General features: G+C 42.8%; 1 protein-coding gene across 1 annotated transcript; it reads left to right on the forward strand.

Annotated features, from left to right (window-relative positions):
- The first annotated feature begins 652 nt into the window (after window positions 1-652).
- On the forward strand, window positions 653-18,946 carry LOC134332425 (cortexin-3). The gene is made up of 2 exons (XM_063014070.1): window positions 653-893; window positions 17,978-18,946. Exons 1-2 carry the CDS (start codon window positions 863-865, stop codon window positions 18,310-18,312), a joined length of 366 nt encoding a protein of 121 aa, XP_062870140.1. The 5' UTR covers window positions 653-862; the 3' UTR covers window positions 18,313-18,946.
- Window positions 18,947-23,161: the final 4,215 nt, after the last annotated feature.

Raw genomic sequence — 23,161 nt, forward strand, 5'->3', positions numbered from 1 at the left:
GTACCCAAAACACCAAATTTACCAGCCCTGCTCCCCATTTACACCTGGGACCTTGACACATGACACCAGGGAGGGACAACGACACATTTGGGCACAATTTGGACATGTTCACTGTGGGGTGTACTCACTTATGTTGCCAGCTATTTAGACATTAATGGCTGTGTGTTGAGTTATTTTCAGAAGACAGTAAATCTACACTGCTATACAAGCTGTACACTGACTACTCTAAGTTATATCCAAGTTTCATGTCTATAGTGTTGTCCCATGAAAAGATATAATGAAATATTTGCAGAAATGTGAGGGGTGTACTCACTTTTGTGATACACTGTATATACTGTATATATATATATATATGACATTTGTTGAGGGGGCCCAAATTTTTTTTGCACTGGGGCCCATGAGCTCCTAATTACGCCACTGGAGCCACAGTGCCGCTCTGAGTGTTGATTTAGGACCAGAAAACCTGTTTTGGGGTTCATTCTCGCCCCTTTGCAATCCCCCTTTTCATTCAGCAGTTCTGGCTCACTCGACTCATGTCACGCGTAATCGACTCACGCGCTCTCACAACTCACATCCGCACTCGAGTCACGCACTCGATTCAGACTCGAACATTCGATTCACGCTAACTCGACTCACACGAACTCGACTCAAAGTCGGTTTACACGCTCACTTCACTCGCACACCACACGGTCCTGCCGGTGGACCTCCAGAAGGGCAGTTTTGTTTCTTTTCCCCGTCATTGTGGGGTGGGTGTGTTTTTCGGCTTGTCTGTCGCCTCGTTTGGTGTCCGTGCGGCGGAACTGGAGGAGCGAGGTGACGGTAGAATGGGCAAAACCTTCTGGTTTCCACTGTAACTCTGGAAATGGAGCCCACATTCCCGCGGGGAGACAAAGGTACCAGTAATAATGTTCTCTTTACAGCTTGTACAGCCATGTTATTAAATGTTACAGACTGATATTGGGGTCATGGTGTCTTCGTCAATACTGCCTGACTTTCACCTGTTATTTACACTTGTTGAGTGAAGCGCAAGGTTACTGCAGTATGTGCAGCCAGAGGATGAATGTACTGAATGCTAACTGGATAGATATAATGACAGATAATAATTGTAATTATGTTATCATGTTATTGCCACAGAAGAAACCAAAGTATCAGGATTAGTGCACGCGCTCAGTCCTGGTTTGGGCACGCGCTCGGTCCTGGTTTGGGCACGCGCTCGGTCCTGGTTTAAGCACGCGCTTTGACTAGTGCAATAATGCAGTACTATAAATGAACCCGTCACCAGTTGCAGATTATTTTCAGGCCGTAATTATCCAGTTCCACACAATGCAGGAGTCAAATCAAATCCAGCTAATAGTATTATCTATGCATGGCTGGATTACTGACCGGGCCAGTGGGGCCAGCGCCCAGGGGCCCTTGAGGTCAGGGGTCCCCGGGGGGGGGGGCCCTGGCCCAAAACATTTTGCGATGCCTATCAACATTTATGATACAATATATTTTTATTTCCGAGGGCCCTCCATTTTAAGGATCCTCTGACTATTAGGGACTTTGACCCCAGGGCCTCTTGGGGGCCCTAGCCATGCTTTTGGGGCCCCTAGCCATGCTTTTGGGCCCTAGCCATGCTTTTGGGCCCCTTATGAAAATGGATGAGGCGTTGTGGCACTGCTCTGACTTTGACTTCTGGCTATTAGGGGTCTTAGGAAAGAGGGGGGCATATTTTTAGAGGGCCCTGGTTATGAGAGCCCCTACCAGGGGGCCCTAGAGAAGAGCAGGGCATACCATTAGAGGGCCCTTGATCACGACTTCTCTTGACTTGAACTCTTTGCCCAGGGGCCCAGACCATCCTTAATCCGTCCTTGTATCTATGTCATCTTAAGTTGCATTCTGGGATTTGCAACAATGCATTTGTGCAGCAGTTCGGTTCATGCTTCATGCTTTATTTTCTCACATATATCTAGTATTGTCATGTATGCACAGCCTGGAGCAACCATGTACTACATCAGTCAAGTAGTTAATATGACGTTTTACCTTGTCAGTTCACAGCATTAACAGTCACTGCATATGTTGCTGTTTGTTTTACATACATAGATTCATTCACAATAAATCACTGTCTGTGTTTCTCTTATAATGACTAAAGTTGGTTAGAAATGTTATTTTGACATACCCAGTGCACTAATTCTGCAAATTATACAGACTATGTTGACAGCATGGTGTGCATTAGTACTCTGTACTGCATCAGACTGTCTAATAAACTGGAATTTGTGCATAAAATTAGTTTATTTTACCATATCTTGACTTCTCAGTATGCACTGAACAATATGACAGTGCATGTGTTGAGCTTATAAAGCTTATAAATGTTGTTAATAGCTTTAACATTACCTAGTCTAGCAATGCAAATTTGAGTAATCCATCACCAGCTGCAGATTATGTGCCAACCTTATAAGACATGACACACATGCAGATTATGCATCATTATTATTTACCAAAGTTGCATTTTGTGATCTGGAAAGATGAGTACATTTTAATTATGTTTTGATATAAATACTTGTCTTTAATTCATACCTGTTGCCTGTATTATTTTCTGCTATTCCAGATTATGCTAATAATTTGCTAATCTTTACGTGTGTCTGTTTTACTTTCATAATTGTTAGATATTTTAAGTATCCATATACTTATGGTGCTCTGACTTTTTGACCCGTTACGCTGTGCAAACCATACAACATACACTGATCAGCCATAACATTAAAACCACCTCCTTGTTTCTACACTCACTGTCCATCTTATCAGCTCCACTTACCATATAGAAGCACTTTGTAGTTCTACAATTAATGAATGTAGTTCATCTATTTCTCTACATACCTTTTTGGCCTGCTTTCACCTTGTTTTTCAATGGTCAGGTATTATTTAGGTGGTGGATGATTCTCAGCACTGCAGTGACAATGAGGTGTTTAAAAACTCCATCAGCATTGCTGTGTCTGATCCACTCATACCAGCACAACACACACTAACACACCACCACCATGTCAGTGTCACTGCTGTGCTGAGAATCATCCACCACCTAAATAATACCTACTCTGTAGTGGTCCTGGGAGAGTCCTGACTATTGAAGAACAGCATGAAAGGGGGCTAAAAAAGTATGTAGAAAAACAGATGGACTACAGTCAGTTATTGTAGAACTACAAAGTGCTTCTATATGGTAAGTGGAGCTGATAAAATGGACAATGTGCGTAGAAACAAGGAGGTGGTTTTAATGTTATGGCTGATCGGTGTATACATCCCTTTGCAGTTCTAGCTAACTACAATGCCGGTCGAATCTGGTTCTGTCCCTGTTTTTAACAACTTGTTCTGTCCTACTTCCTTTTACTAAATGTTAAACCTACCATAGCTATATTGGTCTGTATCTGTATAAGCTCTTGTGTCACTCATAATAATCGAAGGCGTTTAAAAGTCCGACCTTGTCTCTTGTCTGTGTGCTTTCCCTGTATGGGATTTACAGAATTCTTCCTTTTCTGATCTGTCTATAATGCTGCAGGGAGGGACATCTGTGCAGTTTGAATTTAGACTGTAATTAACAATAATAATCACCTTTTACAACACAGAAGGCATTAAAGATGGTGCAACACTGTGTGTGTTCATTACAGGCAATTTTGCTGAGCTCATGCACTCATGGAGCACATTATTAGGTACACCTATCTACTACATACATTCATGATTATTTTACAAGCTATACCTATAATACAGATTCACTCTGTTGGTGTACAGTTACTGTTTGTAGCCCACTTGTTGTTCTGTACACTCTGGCACCCCCTGTACCCCATTAATTACTAGAAAGGGATTGCCACTGTCCAGAGGATGTTTGTGTGGTGGACCATTCCAGCACTGAGGTGACACTAATGTGGTGACATGCCAGTGTGTGGTGTTCTGGTACAAGTATATTAGGTGCAGCAATACTGTTTCAACTTACTGGCCTCTTTATTCTGTTTGCACTATAGGTCCTATAGGGTCCCCTTCGGCTAGTGGGTACAGGGTGACATAATAGGCTACATTTAGTAATTGTATACCCACAAAGCTTATAAAATAATCAATAAATGTTTGTACTAAATAGATGTACTTTTCAGTTAATGTATATGATAATATCTATAGGTTTATATAATCTAAATTTTAGAGCATATTTCATTAGGCAAATGCACTGACACTGTTTTGCACTTTCAGCCCATAAAGGTTTGTGTATCCGCCTTACTGAAACAAAATTTAAATTGTTAGAATTTTTTGTTGGTTATGACCACAGATTGATTGATTTATAGTGTCTACAGAACAGTACTGGTAGTGAGGCGAGTTCTTTTATGACTTTTTGAATATGTTATTTATGGGTTTTTGGAGGAATCTTGATAGGCCGGACACTTCTGGGAAGATTAACCACTGCTCAAGGTTTTTTTTTTGACGTTAGGATATAATGGCTCTTAATGTTCTGTCAGAGTCTTTATATATAAATAGCTTTGTAACCCTTGTAGACTGATAAATGTTATTAACCTTCTCTTTTATATTTTCTGTTTCAATCTGTACTGCTTTTTAAAGCTTTTTTTTTTTTTTTATAGCCTTTTTCCAGCCTTTGTGATGTTGTCTATTTAATTCATGCTCAGATGTAATGATTTGAAGGGCTGGTTTTAATTTAAGCTTGGGTGTATCCGTCTTATTTGACCCAATTATTAATTAAATGTAATTAATTACATTTGGTTAATTGATTAGGTAATAATTTTTTCACACAAAGCCAGGTTTTCTTTGTTTTGTTTGAATATAGGAGAACCACATGGCACGTTGGCACAAGTGCAACACTGTAGCAACATTCTGTATTTACCCAGAGGGCATTATTAGTTTCAACATTTGTTTAAATTTGGCATGATGTCTTCCTTTTTTCTTACGAGTAATTTAGTGTTTGTCATCCTAAGAATCAAACACATCTTTTTTATTGCTAGCTTTTTGATTAACAGGATTCTAGAATAAGCACAACACACATTATAATTAAGGCCCTATCTAATTCACAGACCGTGAAATGAACCGTTTCCCGTGTAATATGCAATTTGCTGTGAAATTTAAAATTTAAGGTTTGTGTTTCTAGTGTAACCAAGCATCTTTAGAGTTTGCTGAGTTTATTAAGTAAGAAATAAACTGTACATTTACTGGTTTGTTCTTTTGAGGCGCAGCGCAGACTACGCAGAGATGATCATGTGTGTGGAGAAGCACACTTTTCCTTTGATTATGGGATCCCCAAAGAGACAAAATGTACTCGATACATAAACATAACACTAACATTAAACATTGTCAGCACACAACACCACAGAAAGATCTGTTACACTATCAATCCTATGGCAATTCAGTTAGCAGTCAGTTAGTCGAGATGTCCAAGATGACTCAGGTAACTGAGTTTGGAAAACTCCCAACGGATTCTGTGTGTTGTGGCTTCAATTTATTCGATCCTAGTCATAAATAAAAGTATCACAATTTATTTGTTAATTTTTACAATTTGCCTAACCTTGGTCTGGATTGGAATGGGAGTCACAAACGCTGGGCACAAGGCGAGAATAACAAACATTTGCAGATTTTTTTTTGTTTAATTAGCTACATTATATTTTAATATCTGCACTTTTATCTGTTAACCATGAGTAAGTAAGTGTGTTGCAAACCAGGTCCGTAAGTTGCTTCGCTTTCAAAATGTCAGTCTTTCTTTTCTGGCTAAAGAGGAATCACATCACTTGCGATGACTTTTGATTTGACTGATCTTGACCTTGACACGCTCCAGTAGCTGAGGCTTTGTACCACAGCAGTGCATTTTAAATAGTCATGAATAAGTAAAATTCTCATTTACTGAGACACATTTCTGCATTACTGAACATTTATCAGTGGGTAAAAGCTTAAATTGGCTGCTCACTGTTTACTAATTAATAACCGTTCTGTCTTATCAAAGCACATTTGAAATGAGAATTTAATCTGGAATTATTTCTCCCGCATACTTAGAGAAGAAAAATTGACTAAAGTCTAGAAAATACATTTTACATTATTCTTATTAGATACACATATGGACAGAAGTATTGGGACACCACTTCTAATTATTTAATTCATGCTTTTCAGCCACAGCAATTGCTAATCAAGTAATAAATCAAGTATATACTGTAAAGTTGTAACGGGTCGATTACCTGCGGCCATTTCCACACGTAGTCGGAAGCGCAGGTCGACTCGTTGTAGTCCAAAAGGAACTGCAAATCCCAGGAGCTGCGGCAGCGCCAATCTGCGCTAATTGGCAGCACCTGATCGCGCTCTATTTAAGAGATCCTTAGCCACGCGATCAGTGCTGAGACATACTCAGTCGGTAAGGTAGTTGGCCGGTGTGCGTTCCTCCTTACTTCCTAACTCTATTCTTAAGCCAGCGGTTTTGTTAACGCTCTAAAATACGAACGCGTTTAGCGTTCACTTCCGCATTTAGGAAGTCCTTTTCTGCGCAAGCGATTCCGCTGCTGAATCGACTCTTGGTTCGGAGTCGTTTCGCACGAATCGATTCGGAGTCGATTCCCTAATCGACTCCCTCGCGCTTTTTACTTTTGTTTTCTGATTAGAATAGAAGAGAAGCACTGGGACCACGACTGTGTGTTGGTATCCTGGTGGATTGAGTAGCTGGGGTACTGACCATGGTTATGGTTCCACCTAGCGCTCTCTGATTTCTCTTATTCTGTCTTCGTGGCCTACCACGGTGAGAGGTTGGTGGAGTTTACCTCTCATCCGCTTAATAAGTTCACTTTTGTTATTGCATAAGCACGTTCCTTCCCTGCAAATGGGTCCAGCCCCCTACTGGTGAGCTTCCCACCATCTGGCACACCAGTGCAACCCCTGACAGAATGTCTCAGCCACAAATGGACCCAGCGGATCTGGAAAGAATTAAATGTGCCATTGAGAGGCAAGGAGCCCTCATCGGGCAGCATGAGCAGGTACTGCATGAAGTCCTTGCACAGTTGCAAATACTCACTGCAGGGCAACGGGCTGGAGCTGAGGCCCCAGAGCCCTCAACGACTTCTCCTACCCGTGAGTCCCAGGGGCCTGAAATTCGGCACTCCCTCCCGGAACCTCAATTACCCGCTCCTGAGCGTTTCAGTGGAGAAATGGGTAGATGTAGAGGTTTTCTTCTGCAATGTTCACTGGCGTTTGAGCTTCAACCATCGCGTTATCCCACCGAACGATCAAAGGTCGCCCACATAATTGCCCTCCTGTCTGGACGGGCCCTGATATGGGCTACGGCTATTTGGGAGAACCGACCCGATCTATGCTCCTCGGTTGATCGCTTTACTGAGGAGTTACGGCAAACTTTTGACTGCCCCATGGTTGGCCGAGACTCGGCCAGTCGACTCCTCCGCATTAGACAGGGTCAGCGTTCTGTGGCAGACTATGCGGTTGAGTTCCGCACGCTCGCTGCCCAGAGTGGGTGGAATTCGGAGGCTTTAATAGCAGCCTACCAGGAGGGACTCTCTGAACAGCTCAAGGACGAGCTAGTAACCAGGGACCCACCCACCTCCCTCGAGGAATTATATGAATTGACGGTGCGGCTGGACAACCGACTCCAGGAGCGTGAGCGTGGCCGTCGGGCCAAAGCCCAGTGGCAACGAAGGTGGGTTGACAGCCCTCCCAGGCCCTCTCCTCTGGCATTTTCACAAACTCCTCACCCCTTAGAGGAGCAAGAGGAAGCCATGCAGGTTGGTGGCACAAGCCTTCCATACCCCTGTCGGCGCTCTGACCCCTGGAGGAGGTCACGCAAGCTTGGCAATAAGAAAGCGGGTGTCCATAACCCCAGCCAAGATCCAGCGTTAAAAGGTCAGGTCCGCCCCAGGGAAGGGGACCTGTGACGGACCCAATATTAGCTCCCCACTCCTCAGGGATGTTTCATGAGGTCACCATTCATTGGGGTGCCCAGCAAAAAAAAAGCCTGCAGGCGTTTATTGACTCCGGCTCAGCAGGTAATTTCATGGACAGATCTTTGGCTAAGACCCTGGGTATCCCCAAGACCTCCCTCATTGCACCACGCCCTGTAACCAGTATTGATGGCCGACTGCTAGGGTCTGGAGCAGTCACTCACATGACCCAACCTTTAATCATGAGTCTGGGGAACCATGTTGAGGAAATTTCCTTTCTCCTCACTCAGGCTCCAGATTTACCCTTGATCCTGGGTTTCCCGTGGCTTCAGCAACACAACCCCAGGATCGATTGGGGAACTTGTGAGATCTCTATTTGGGCCCCCATTTGTCAAAGGACATGTCTTAGGGGGAACCCAACAGTTCCACTCACACCCGAAGGGCCCTCAGAGATGGTTGACTTAACGACTGTTCCCCCGGAGTACCATGACCTTAGGTTGGTGTTTAGCAAACACAGGGCATTATCTCTTCCACCCCATCGTCCTTTCGACTGCACGATTAACCTGCTCCCTGGTATGACCCCTCCTCGAGGCAGGTTGTTCTCGCTATCAGCCCCCGAGCAGAAAGCGATGGATGAGTACATCCAGACTTCCCTAGTCTCAGGACACATTCGTCCTTCCTCTTCTCCAGCCGGGGCTGGGTTTTTCTTTGTTGAAAAGAAGGATGGTTCCCTGCGCCCCTGCATCGACTACCGGGGTCTCAACAGCTTAACTATTAGAGATCGCCACCCCCTGCCGCTCATGAATTCAGCATTTGAATCATTGCAAAAGGCCTCCATCTTCACCAAGTTGGATCTGCGCAATGCCTATAATCTTGTTCGGATTCGCTCGGGGGATGAATGGAAGACAGCCTTTATTACACCATCGGGGCACTATGAGTATCGAGTGATGCCATTCGGGCTTGTTAACGCCCCGGCTGTCTTCCAGAGACTCATTAATGAAGTACTTCGGGAGGCATTGGGGCAATATGTGTTCGTCTATTTGGACGATATTTTAATTTATAGTAGAACCCTAGAGGAACATGTGACTCATGTAAGACGGGTCCTACAGTGGCTTCTGGACAACCAACTCTATGTCAAGCTTGAGAAGTCAGAGTTCCATAACTCCTCAGTGACTTTTCTTGGGTTTGTGGTGTCCCAAGACCAATTACAGATAGATCCTGCAAAGACCGAGTCCATTAGTGAATGGCCCTCGCCCACTTCGGTCAAGCTGGTCCAGCGCTTCCTGGGGTTTGCAAACTTTTTTAGGCGGTTTATCCGAAACTTTAGCGGCATGGCCGCTCCCCTTACTGCTCTTACCAGGAAGGAGGCAGGTAAGTTTCGGTGGACGCCTGAGGCACAGGAGGCCTTCAATGAAATAAAGAACCGCCTCGTAACTGCCCCTGTACTAACTCTACCTGACCCAGAGGCCCCTTTCATTGTGGAGGTTGATGCCTCTGATGTAGGTGTTGGGGCGATCCTATCCCAACGCGCAGGTCTCAAGAAAGTTTTGCACCCCTGCGCTTATTTCTCTCGTCGCCTCACCCCAGCCGAGAGGAATTATGATGTTGGGAATAAGGAATTGTTAGCTATTAAGCTCGCGTTAGAGGAATGGAGGCACTGGCTGGAGGGTTCCAAACACCCTTTTTTGGTCTGGACCGATCATAAGAACCTAGCCTATATCCAGCAGGCCAAACGGCTTAACCCCCGCCAGGCCAGATGGGCTCTGTTCTTCGGCCGCTTTAATTTTATCCTTTCATATCGCCCGGGGTCGAAGAACACTAAACCAGACGCCCTTTCCAGACAGTGGGAACCTCCACACTCTTCCCCTTCAAGTGAGCCTATCATTCCAGGATCCCGTATCCTCGCCCCTCTCCGATGGGGGCTGGAAGAGGCAATACGAGAGGCTCAGCGGCAGGAGCCGGATCCTGGTAATGCCCCCCCAGGGAAACTCTATGTCCCAGCGTCGGTCCGGGGACGAGTACTGCAGTGGGGGCACTCCTCCCCTTTTGCAGGCCACCCAGGTGCCCACCGAACACAAGAGTTTTTGCGTAGGCGATTTTGGTGGTCCTCCATGGAAAGGGACGTGCGGGAATATGTGGGGGCATGTGAAACTTGCTCCCGCAATAAGGAGCCTAGAACACGTCCAGCTGGCCTCTTGCATCCCCTCCCTATCCCATCACGTCCCTGGTCTCACCTGTCACTTGACTTTGTAACCGGGTTGCCCCCTTCACAGGGCAACACGGTAGTCTTGGTCATAGTGGACAGGTTTTCTAAAGCATGCAAGTTTATCGCCCTGCCCAAACTCCCTTCGGCCAGGGGTACCGCCGAGATTGTTCTGAAAGAGGTGGTTCGGGTACATGGCTTACCTAGTGATCTGGTGTCGGACCGGGGACCCCAGTTTACTAGCCAATTCTGGAAGGCCTTTTGCCGGCTCTTAGGGGCCTCCGTTAGCCTTTCTTCAGGCTTCCATCCTCAGTCCAATGGACAGACGGAGAGGGTCAATCAAGACCTAACACGTACCCTCCGATGCCTAATCTCCACCAACCCTACAGCGTGGGCAAACCAATTATTCTGGGCGGAATACGCCCACAACACTCTGTGGCACTCCTCCATTGGCATGTCGCCATTCGAGTGCCAGTTTGGGTTTAGTCCACCCATGTTTCCGGAGCAGGAGGCAGATGTTGGTGTCCCATCGGCACAACGCTTTGTGCAGCGTTGCAAAAGAGTCTGGCGAAAGGCCCAAAACATTCTTCGGGCCACCACTGCTTCCAGAACAGCCGTAGCCAACCGCAGAAGACGCGTGGGTCCTTCTTTTCGCCCGGGGCAGAGAGTCTGGTTGTCCTCCAAAGACCTTCCTCTCTCCCTGGAGTCAAAGAAGCTAGGCCCTAAATATGTGGGGCCCTTCAAGGTAGTTCGTAGGGTCAACCCAGTGGCCTACACCCTCCAATTACCCCGGACAATGAAGATTAACCCCACTTTTCATGTTTCACGTCTAAAGCCGGTGCTATGCAGCCCCTGGAATGCCCCCCCCACCTCCAATCCCCCCCCACCACGAATGGTTGAGGGTGCCCCAGCTTACACAGTAAAGCGTATCCTCAACATGCGTCTAGTCAGACATAGCACCCAGTACTTGGTTGACTGGGAGGGATATGGCCCTGAAGAACGGTCCTGGGTTCCAGCCCGCCACATTCTGGACCCAGAACTTATTCGGGAGTTTCGCCGCAACCAAGCGGCAGGACTTGGAACGTCAGGAGCCGTCCCTAGAAGAGGGGGCTCTGTAACGGGTCGATTACCTGCGGCCATTTCCACACGTAGTCGGAAGCGCAGGTCGACTCGTTGTAGTCCAAAAGGAACTGCAAATCCCAGGAGCTGCGGCAGCGCCAATCTGCGCTAATTGGCAGCACCTGATCGCGCTCTATTTAAGAGATCCTTAGCCACGCGATCAGTGCTGAGACATACTCAGTCGGTAAGGTAGTTGGCCGGTGTGCGTTCCTCCTTACTTCCTAACTCTATTCTTAAGCCAGCGGTTTTGTTAACGCTCTAAAATACGAACGCGTTTAGCGTTCACTTCCGCATTTAGGAAGTCCTTTTCTGCGCAAGCGATTCCGCTGCTGAATCGACTCTTGGTTCGGAGTCGTTTCGCACGAATCGATTCGGAGTCGATTCCCTAATCGACTCCCTCGCGCTTTTTACTTTTGTTTTCTGATTAGAATAGAAGAGAAGCACTGGGACCACGACTGTGTGTTGGTATCCTGGTGGATTGAGTAGCTGGGGTACTGACCATGGTTATGGTTCCACCTAGCGCTCTCTGATTTCTCTTATTCTGTCTTCGTGGCCTACCACGGTGAGAGGTTGGTGGAGTTTACCTCTCATCCGCTTAATAAGTTCACTTTTGTTATTGCATAAGCACGTTCCTTCCCTGCAAATGGGTCCAGCCCCCTACTGGTGAGCTTCCCACCATCTGGCACACCAGTGCAACCCCTGACAAAAGTATATTATATGCTTCCAACTTTGCAGCAACAGTTTAGGGAAGGCTCTTTCCTGTCCCAGCATGACTGTGCCCCTGTGCACAAAGCAAGGTCTATAAAGACATGAACAGGGTGTGACTCTCCATACACAAAGCTGATCCACATATGAACTCACCTTACGCAGGTGAAAAGATGCAGTCGGCTACTGCACACGTGTCGGAGGACGCAGGTGCTAGTCATGGCTCACCTCAGTCAGGAGTGGAGGTCAACATCAGTAAAGGGGAAGTGTAATGCAATCGGGTAATTGGATATGACTAGATTGAATGGAAAACTGGAGGAAAAATGCAAATAAATAAATAAACAGAGGTCACTCAATACCATTTGTTTATGAAATGGGATGTCCAATCAGGTGTCCAGAAACATTTGCCCGTATAGTGTTTGATAGGCAGCAATAGAAAATGTGTTTACTGTTATTCTTTATGGTATACTGTGAGTAGGATTTGGGTAAATAAATGCCACATGGAAATGTACTCACTGTAACACCGTCTAATTTGCATAGCCTTGGCAGGCAGAGCCACATGCCATGTACTGTGCCATGCCCCACAGTAATGAAGCATCAGAATTAAGCACGCCTGTCATTGCACCGAACTGCTAGACAACTAGCTCATCTCTCTGTTTCTCTCATATTCCATACGAGCACCCAAGCAATGCAGCAGGCTCTGCGTCCGCCTACCATTTCTGCAAAGAAAACGTAATCCACTGAGCTGCGAGCTCTTTATGGGGCTCCGACACATTAAATAAGTATTGATCTTACTGAAAGGTATCAGTTCAGTGCCTTCTGTTTTATTTTGGTCTTTTAAATAGTGTTTGATGAGATTCACAGCATATTTGAATGAATCCTGCCTTGGCATTGTGTACTATAAAGATTATACTGTATATAGATCATTTTAACATTTTGGTGCTGCACAGTTGTAAATATGAATCAATATTGTGCCCTATTTTAGGTTGTACCTACCAATCCCTGTTCAGTCTTTTAAAGCTAAGCTGTTACAAACTGAGAACTAAGCCGATTTTGCTCTGACTCAACATGTGCCTGTGATTTTGAGAGAAAAAATAGTGTTTATGTCATCATTTTGAAGATAAACTTATATTAAATAGTGAGCTGCAGTATATTAACTGCCTGTATATACTGTGTAAGCTGCCTGTATGAGAATTCCTAATTTAAAAAGGAAAGAGTTTTTAAAAACAGAATGAATTAAGATCATATTTATAGATTGCTTTTGTTTGTCCTTTTTGTTGCACTGTATTAGTTTGTATTGGCAGTTTGTAATAAGACTCCCAGCTGCCTTCTTATATATGACAACTTGAAGAATCAATATCAGATTGGTAAATACAGTCGTACCTTGAAACTCGACGTCAGTTGGTTCTGGGAGTGGCGTTGAGTTTAAAAGGCATTGAGTTTCAAGGTATTTTTCCCCATAAGGATTGTATGGGAAAACTGTTAATGTGTTCCATGGTCCCGTGGAACTGCATATATTTTAGGTTTATGTACAACCCCAAATCAGAAAAAGTTGGGACAGTATGGAAAATGCAAATAAAATAAAAATGCAGTGTTCCTTACATTTACTTTGACTTTTATTAATTGCAGACAGTTTGAACCTGAGATATTTCATGTTTTGTCTGCTCAACTTCATTTCATTCATTAATAAACATCCATTCCTGCATTTCAGGCCTGCAACACATTCCAAAAAAAGTTGGGACTGGGCAATTTAGGGCTAGTAATGAGGTGGAAAAACTAAAGAATGATGTGATTCCAAACAGGTGATGTCAACAGGTGATTGTAATCATGGTTTGGTACAAAAGCAGCATCCAGGAAAGGCTGAGATTGGAATGGATTTGCATATTTCTCCCTCTACATTGCATAATATCATTAAATGATTCAAGTCCCAACTTTTTCTGATTTGGGGTTGTAATACAAGGGCAAACATGTATGTCAAGAAACGATAAAATTAGTTAATCAAAACATTAAATATCTTTAAATGTCTTTATATTGTTTAAAATTGAATACAGGTCAAGAAGGATTTGCAAATCATTGCTGTCTGTTCTTATTAACATTTTCCCACTGTCCCAACTTATTTGGAATTGGGTTTGTAGAAGAAGTGTTTTATATCTGTAGCAGGTGGGGTGTGTTTTCAGCATCATTCGTAGCAGGGGAGGGATTTGGGGGGGGGGGGGGGGGGGGGTAGTAAAGAGGTTAATTATTGAGTAGGTACACCTGTGGTGCTAATCAATTTTAGGGGAAAGAACCTTCTGGAAAGCAGAGTCTTTTAGATGACGAGGTTTGCATGCTGAAAAGCTGCACACTTTATTTACTTTATTCTAAAGTAATTAGGTTTGATTGATTATACCGATTGTGAATAAACAATCAGGTGGAAGGCCAAAGGTACTATTAGTTTCCTGAGTCTCCTTTGACCCTAAAAAACCTGTTAAAATATCTTCTGTAGGTTTTTTTTGTTGTTGTTGATTTTTTTGTCGTGTCTTGGCAGTGACTGACAGGTTATGAAGGGCAAAACACAAAATATCCAGACACCAAAGAATAGGATTTTGCAGGGAAGAGCTATTTTTAACCAAGATGTCTTTCTAGGGTTAGAGTTGGGTTAGGGTTAAATAGGGTTCAATATTTTCTATTCAGTTCTGACCAGCTGCTAAAAAGCATATTTATTACATTATAGAACATCCACCTTATTTGACTGTTAGTTTGGTGTTACCTGTTTAATGTGTCTTATTACAGTGGTTCTCAATTGGGAGTTGGGGCTCACTAGGAGGCCTCAGTGAGTCTGGAGGAAGTCTTGTTGCATTTAATTTACAAGAGTAAAAATATTCTCATGTGATGGGACGGGAGATCTCTTGTGACATCACAGAAATCAATTTCAAACTATCCATAGCCTACGTTGGGTCCTTGAAAATGGACAAATATTTGATTCGCCCACTTCAAAAGTGCAAAGGTCATCAGATGTGCGACTGAGACAAACCCATGTGGGGAAGCTCTCACCACCGGTTCACCAGAACGTCAACAAAAATCTGAAAATACCAAGATTTAGAAGGGAGCTTACAGCTAGATGGCTGGGTTATAGTATTTCAAAATTTTTACCATCTACAGCTACATCTACAACATTATTAAAAGATTTATAAAATCCAGAGAAAGCTCTATGCTGAAAGACCGAATTGTTACAAAAAGGAACAAAGTTACTCAAAGGACCATCTTGATAAAGCCAGCATCTGTCATGGCATGGGGGTGTGTTAGTACCAATAGCATGGGTAACTTGCACATCTGTAAGGGCACCATTATGCTGAGAGGTACAGTCCTATATGCGGCCAAGAACACTGGGTTTTTACCTACCTTGGGCTGTAGTATTTTCAGAGGTCAGTTTGTAGTGTTTTTTTCTTACGGGTAGCTGAACTGAGCTTTGAGGGATGTTTAGTGCTTGAATTTTATCTCACAGATCTGTGCTTCTCTATCTGTAGACCTTACAAAGACATTTGCTGTTTATCTTTGGCAAATACCCAAAAAACGGCTGATCCAAAATCTTCTTCAGATGTTGACGATCAACAGTAAATCTTACTTGAAGTTATTCACACATTCTGTCTTTGTGGGCGTTTCTTTACTATTTATTATACAAGCCTCTGCAGTTCACTGCACAAACCGCTCTTGTTCTCTTCTGCATTATGCAAATATAAGCCTGCACGCTAATGACTGAGAGGATAATTATGATTATTTTGCTTAATGATCAAAATCTGATTAGCAATTTAAACCTTTTTAAATTAATCACTTGTTTAACATTCCTGACAAAACAAAGACAAAACTAGAGACAAGGGTTGAACCAGGGTTAATGATGCTGTGACACCAACACTACCTGCTGTGCTATCATGCCACACCTAGTAATCAGGGTTGCCAGATTGCCACAGTGGTTTCCAGCCAAAACGTGTAAAAACAGCCAAGGTTTAGCATTTCAAATATATTAAACCGGTTAAACCAACATGGCCTAATAATAAACTGCTGATCAGTAATTATAGATTATAAAGGACATTTAAATTATTTTTATTTGCAGTTTTTTGCAAGTATGAAGTTTTTATGATAGGATACTCAACTCTATGCAAGCATTGAAAGAAGTGTAACTACTCAAACACATAAAAACTTGCTAACCTTTATAAGCAACGCATCACTGGTCATTCTAATTTCGAACAGCAGAACTATGTCCAGCGATCTTTGAATTCCTGGTAAAGTTTCCTGATATCAGAGTTACAAAATGTGCAGTGCACCTTAGAATCCTGCCCTGTAGCAGGTGCTATCCAGGGCTTTAGTTCAGGTTCACTTCTCCATTGTTTCTGGTAACTTTGTTTGTATTTTACCAACTTTGGCATCGTGAGAGCCAAAACAGTTCACCTACCTGATGGATTAATGATGCCGTCTACCCCAGGGTTTTTCAAACTTTTTTTCAAGCGACCCACATTTTGTCCATGATTTTTACCACGACCCAGGCAACACATCAAATTCATCAAAACAAAACACACAGCGGGCGGCACGGTGGCTCAGTGGGTAGCACTGTCGCCTCACAGCAAGAAGGTCCTGGGTTCGATTCCCAGACGTGGCGGTCCGGGTCCTTTCTGTGCGGAGTTTGCATGTTCTCCCCGTGTCTGCATGGGTTTCCTCCAGGAGCTCCGGTTTCCTCCCACAGTCCAAAAACATGCAGTCCGGTTAATTGGAGACACTGATTTGCCTTATAGGTGAATAGGTGTGTGTGTATGTGTGTCTGCCCTGCGATGGACTGGTGCCCTGTTCAGGGTGTTACTGTGTGCCTTGCACCCATTGAAAAGCTAGGATAGGCTCCAGTTCACCTCGTCTCTGGACTGTGGGAGAACACCGGAGCTCCCGGAGGAAACCCACGCAGACACAGGGAGAACATGCAAACTTCACACAGAAAGGACCCAGAACCCTCCACCTGGGAACCAAACCCAAGTCCTTTTTGCTGTGAGGGAACAGTGCTACCCTCCGAGCCACCGTACAACCCTGAATGCCAAATATAATCTGACATTATACTATGCTCCCGTAATCACTTGGCTATAAACTGCCCATTCCTTGTATATGAGTTAATAATGCTATCAATTAGCTAGTGCAGTTCTGCAAAAGGACAAATGAATACCATATGTTCAGTTTTGATGCTCAGTTATGCTCTTATAGACACCTGGCAACAAGTACTGAACATCTACACTGCACAGGCTTTATGCTTTTAAAATGCTTTCATGTTTATAGATGACAGCTGAACTGTTTGGGCTTTTACACTCCATACAGCAGACTGCAGGGCGTGGTACTGCATGTAACCATCGCTCCACCAAGTCAAATCAAAGATACTCAGATATCTAACAAAACCTTGACATCTAGCACTAGCAATTCTAGACAGTTTTGACACAATGAGGTTTTTCTCTCCTGTGTCGTTCTCTCTATCACTGCATTTGTGACACATCCTTCAGATGCACTTCACTAAGCCCAGCGGAGCTAGCTAATGGATTATCTCAGCACTGCTGTAGCACCGATATTACACACTGGTCCTACTCATATGTTACAGATGTAGAGTCGTTGCTGTTTTAATGAAAACTAAACAATATATATATATATAACCAAATATTGTTTAAATATGACACTGTTATTAGCTTTGTGTTTCTTACAAAGGGATTATAATGGTGCTAGCATACCAGAGCTGAAATCTCTAACTCGTAAGGTCGAATCTCATCTCTGCTACCGGCAGGCTGGGCGCCTACCTACACAAACAATTATTGGCTCGTCTGTCAGGTTGGATGCCGGATGGATTCCTCATAACTGTTGGTAGCAGAGCTGAGTTTCGAATTGATAAGTTTGAGAAGTCAGCTCTGGTGTGCTAGAGTGTTTTTACCGCTGCACCACCTGAGCGCCAATGTGAAAATAATTAATAAGTTAATCAATTGCCGATATAATTATTAGTTGCAGACATAATTTTATTACTATTTCTTTTCTCACTACTCTCTGTCTGTGTATGTACGTGTAGATGAGGTCCATGTGGAGGAGCCGGGCCGTATGCGTGCCGTGAGGATGCGCGGTGAGGGGCTGCTGTGGGACGACCCTCTGCACTTCTCGTGGCTGATGGAGGCCGAGCCGTTCACATCCTCGGTGCAGGCAGGCGGCCCCGTGCCCGTCGCCGCCATGACGCTAGAGCAAAAGACCACCTTTGCCTTCGTCATCTTCCTCTTCGTCTTTCTCTGCATGCTGATCGTGCGCTGCTTCCGCATCCTGCTGGACCCCTACCGCAGCATGCCCACCTCCACCTGGGCCGACGGCCTCGACGGCCTCGAGAAGGGCCAGTTCGATTACACGCTGGCATAGAGGAGGCACAAGGACACTAGAAACGCTTCCGAAAATTACAGCTAGCTAAATAAATAACACATCAAACCTACAGTAAGTGATGAGTACAGGCAATCTGTGTGTGGTACATGTATATTCCACATATTACTAGAAACACTCTAGTCAGAAATAAAGAAGTTAAACTAGGTGCATGAATAGAGAAAAGCCAAACTTGGGACTGGGGGGGTAGCAAATACTCATTTTGTAGTGTTAGATAATGTTGAATCACACACGTGTCCACACATTGGGTGTTTAGTCAGGGATTATGAGTGCTTCCAAAAACAGCATGGACTGGTTTGTGCTCCTCTAGCTACGAATCTGGTAACACTCATACAGGGTAACCTTAACTATGTCCCTTCTCTCACCGCTTCCCACTGATTCCATGATACCTGCACTGTTGTAAACTGCCAAGTAGATCATGGCATCTTATTTTAAAAGCCATTGTAAGCACTTCATGAATACTTAATGCTTTTGGTCAACGCTTTTGGTATTTGGTGTAAAAGTAACAAGCCTTAAGGTATGTACTGTTATTATAACCACAACTTATTTAAATACACATTAATTAGGATGTGTTTGTGCAGTGCTTATGACTTTATTCTGCCTGTTTACTTAATGACGCAAATGTTGACACGTTACAAAGGTTGTTTTACATAATTACATAATCATTTATTTGTAAAAATTAATTTGTAATATTTGAGAATTAGAGAATGCCACCAAGGGCTTGTTTCTAGCCCAATGTCAAAGTCCAAGACTTCAGCAATGTTGGAAATGACATATAATGTATACTACTTAAAATATTCATACAAATCCTCCTGAGAAAGTTTTTTAGTTTTCCCGATTAAGTTTTTTAAAAAGATTTGATCTTATAATCCACTTAATTCTGGCATATGATAAGATTCCCACATATGTGACATTTTCGAAAGTTTGAGGGGTCACAGGTTGCGCAGCTGTCTAATACCAATACCCACCAGTCTGGTCGGGTATTTAACAGACACAATTGAAGAATTTAAAGTGTCTAGGAGAGAGAAGGCTGGATGAAAAATCTTTTATGGCTACTGCTTTTGTCCCAAATCATGATTACAATCACCTGCTCACATCACCTGTTTTTTTTTTTTTTTTTCAACTTTAATTCTAGCCCTAAATTGCCCCTGTCCCATCTTTTTTAAAATGTGTTGCAGGCCAGAAATGGAGGAATGGATGCACATTAACAAATTAAAAGAAGTTGACAGATAAAACACTAATTATCCTGGGTTCATACTGTCTACAGGTAATGTGAGGAAAAATGTGCGTTTTTCTTTTGTCTGCATTTTCTATACTGTCCCAACTTTTTCTGATTTGGGATTATACTTTAAGCACCTGCCTAATGGAAAGTTTCTACAGAGTGGAGTTGAGTATGGACTCTTTTTCACTGCCTTACATTTAAGAGGTTCACTTATCATCAGTCTAGCAAGTGAATTCAGCTAAAACAAAGTCATAACTACAAATACGATATTATAAAAATTTGCTTGATGGACCAAAGCCACAAAAATAGTGAGTTTTTTTTATTGATCCAATATTTCTTATACTACAGGAGTAGTATGCTGAATGCCATTTGGTATGCGTCTTGTTTGTGTTTGGGAAAACAACAGGGATCTGAGAATGTCTCGTAAAGTCAGCATATACTGCCACATTAGCACAAGAAACTGATTATCTATTGGTTCCATTTTAGTATGTAATCTGCCATGGTTTGCTTTATCAGCCTTTCCATTCGAAGCACCGGCCAGAGGAGCCATAACAGCTGATTTGCTTTGTGAAAGTTAATTGCCAAAAGCAAATGATGAGGAAAGACCACTTATCAGCAGTGCCTCCTCCGAGCTTAATGTGAAAACAAAATGTGTCTTGTGTCCATCGTTGGGCTAAACCATTCTAGAATAGTTCTCATTTTTAGCCCTTTTGGTCCAATCAGTCCACGTCAGCATCACTGCACATGTCAGCCAGACGGTAAGCGGTTGCCAAATGTTCTTCTTTTGCACTTCAATGTCGGGTTCTCACCACCGTAAATGAGAATCTGAGAGCACTTAGGAAATGCTGGGATGTCAGTGGTTGGGTTGAAGAGTCGCCGATGACTTCCTCTGTTTGCATGCACAAAGCCACATGTGGACGTTTAAGACTAAGAATAAAGCACGAATGTTGCACACGGACTGGCCAGGAATGCTCAATGCAGATGTGTTTGCTGCTGTTGGGTGTCGATTGACCTGCATTCACTGTGAAGATTTGCTTTGCTTCTGTGTGAATAAGCTTGTGCATAAATTATGTCTGTATGTTGTATCACAAATATTGAAAATTGAAAAACTACCATATTTGATTCAGAAATCAAATCCACAAGACCTAGATACTGTTAAATACACACAGTCATTGTGTCAGTGAGGTAGAAGTAAGGAATTCTTACAGATTTATTTGGGTAAAGCTGAAAAGTGGTGACGCAGACACAGTAGTTCAGTCTCATTTGTCTAATAGAGTAATAAAAAAATTAAAATAATTCAGAAACATCACGAGCCCTGTTTTTCTTACAGTTGTGAAATTAACCTACATGGCAACCCAAGATTACATTCAACTTTGCACGTTAAACATCTTATTCCAAACAAATTCAGATAAATATGGTGTTTAGACCCCTCCCCCTCTTTTTAGCAACAACAGTCTCCACTCATCTGAGAAGATTTGTCACTAGAGTTGGAAACATGACTGCTTGGATTCACAACAGTGGCTAATGTGAGGTCTGACACCAACCTTTAGTTGTTGTAATTCACAAATTTTATCAAAAAAGTGTTGAATCTGCTTGATGTCTGGGCTCTTTGGAACTCTTCCAAGGTATTCACTTTGTGCATGGGGGCATATTTTAAAGCTCTACTTTGACTTTTTTGATTGGATGGCAATCATCTGTGAACGTCCATGTTTAGGTATCTCTACAGTGATGAAATGATCAATGGTAAAAAAAAATTATATTTATTCAAAATAACATTCTGCAAAATGATTTTTTTTAAAGTGGCACCTGAATGTGATGTTTTGGAAGCAGGAAACATGAGCAAGCATAAAGATCTTTGAACAAGGGTTAAATTGTGATGGCTAAACGTCTGGGTCAGAACATCTTCAAAACAGTAGCTCTTGTGGGGTCTTCCTGGCATGCAGTGGTTACTACCTACCAAAAGTTGTCCACGAAAGGGCAACCACTGAACCAGGAAAGAATCATTCATTCGTATTGTTTAGAAAAACCTTATTATTACTAATTGTTTCTTTTTGTAGACATTTAGATGATATTATTTTCAGGCTTTGCAAGAAAGCACTTATATTATGCTAATGCTAATCATTTGTTGTGTTCTGATACTTTTTAGCCCCATAAAATTGTTATGTTTTTAAATTGGGATGTCCAACAACCTCTTGGTCAGGTGTCCATATACTTTTGACCATATAGTGGGTGCTAATTTCCTAAACTCCTTCTCATAACATACCATGATTGTAATTAATAATCCAAACTTTAAAAATGTCTCAGTTTTGCAGTTCACTGAGCCAAGTTAACAATTGCAAGCAAATTCTGCTAATGTGTCATTCATGAAACTGGTATCTTGTAGAAAATAATTAATAGTATAGCACCAAAATAAATATATATATATAATCCCCCCAGGTCAGTGTAATGACAGCCACTCCAAATCTGACATGCTAGGTATGTGTGAGTGTGAGTGTGTTCTAAATTTGGCGTGCTCTTTAAATTCTCTGCAGAAACTCTCACTCGGACTCATTAGCATTCTCTGCACACTGTATAGCAATGAAATCTGCTGACAAACTGTTAAAAATGTGAATTCAGAGGCACAATTGCTTCTTCCCTCAGTAAGCTGTCAGATTAGTTTAGGCTAAACGTGGCCTATTTAATGCTATAGAAAATTTGCACTTGTATCAAACCATCAGTGGAATGGAGCCTTTACATTAGCAGTGTTGTATATTATTTAAAATGCTGACCATTTTCTATACAACACTAACAGTGATATGAAAAATAACTTCACCTTAATGGTTATAGGTTTAAAATTGAATGTCCAATAAACTAATGTTTTGCTGTCCGCATACTTTTAACCGCCTTGCAAAACACCAAATCCCCACCACTAGGTGGCGGTAGAAAACAACATTACCTCTTACAGAACTCACACTGTGTTAATACTGGTTCAGTGCGCCCTCATCTGCTTTACCTGGCTGGTACAATTTCGGTATATTTTGGCTGAGAGGTGCAATTTATTCTGTCAAGACTTCTAAGATGGGAATTTAACCTCAAACATCTAAACTTTATTGAAAATAAATACTTATTTTTCCAACTATTTTTTTAAAAATAAATCCTTGTGTCACAGTTAGCAATTTAGCACCCCTAAAATGCACATAAACAAAACGTAACTTATGCACGTTCCCATTTATATTTTCACTTCATTTCTATGTTCCCGTTTATATCTTTATTAAGTCTTCCAAGGTGTTTAAGAAATGCTAATCAGCCATCCAGAACTTCCTGTTTCAACTGGGTATTAATATGTTATTATAAAATAGTGCTAGCTTAGTGGCTAAGATTCTGGACTACTGGTTTGCAGGTTGCTATTTCAAGCTTTCCACCGTTACTGTTGGGTCCCTGAGTATCTGGTTAAAATCTGTCTCACGACAATCCCACAACAATCACTGGTTCAGTGGCTGGTTCAGTTTGGGATTGTTGTGAAATAGATTCTAGCCAGAAACTCTGCTTTGCTCAGGGGCCCAACAGTAGCGGTGGTAAGCTTGAACTAGCAACCTTTAAATCAGTAGTCCAGAACCTTAGCCACTAAGC

Source organism: Trichomycterus rosablanca, chromosome 18, assembly GCF_030014385.1.
Source record: "Trichomycterus rosablanca isolate fTriRos1 chromosome 18, fTriRos1.hap1, whole genome shotgun sequence".
NCBI lineage: Eukaryota > Metazoa > Chordata > Actinopteri > Siluriformes > Trichomycteridae > Trichomycterus > Trichomycterus rosablanca.

What these genes read in the sequence shown, in the direction of transcription:
- LOC134332425 (XM_063014070.1), top strand. Translation starts at nt 863, where the DNA reads ATGGAGCCCACATTCCCGCGGGGAGACAAAG. An exon ending in ATTCCCGCGGGGAGACAAAG is followed by an intron (nt 894 to 17,977) that starts GTACCAGTAATA and finishes ATGTACGTGTAG; the next exon opens with ATGAGGTCCATGTGGAGGAG.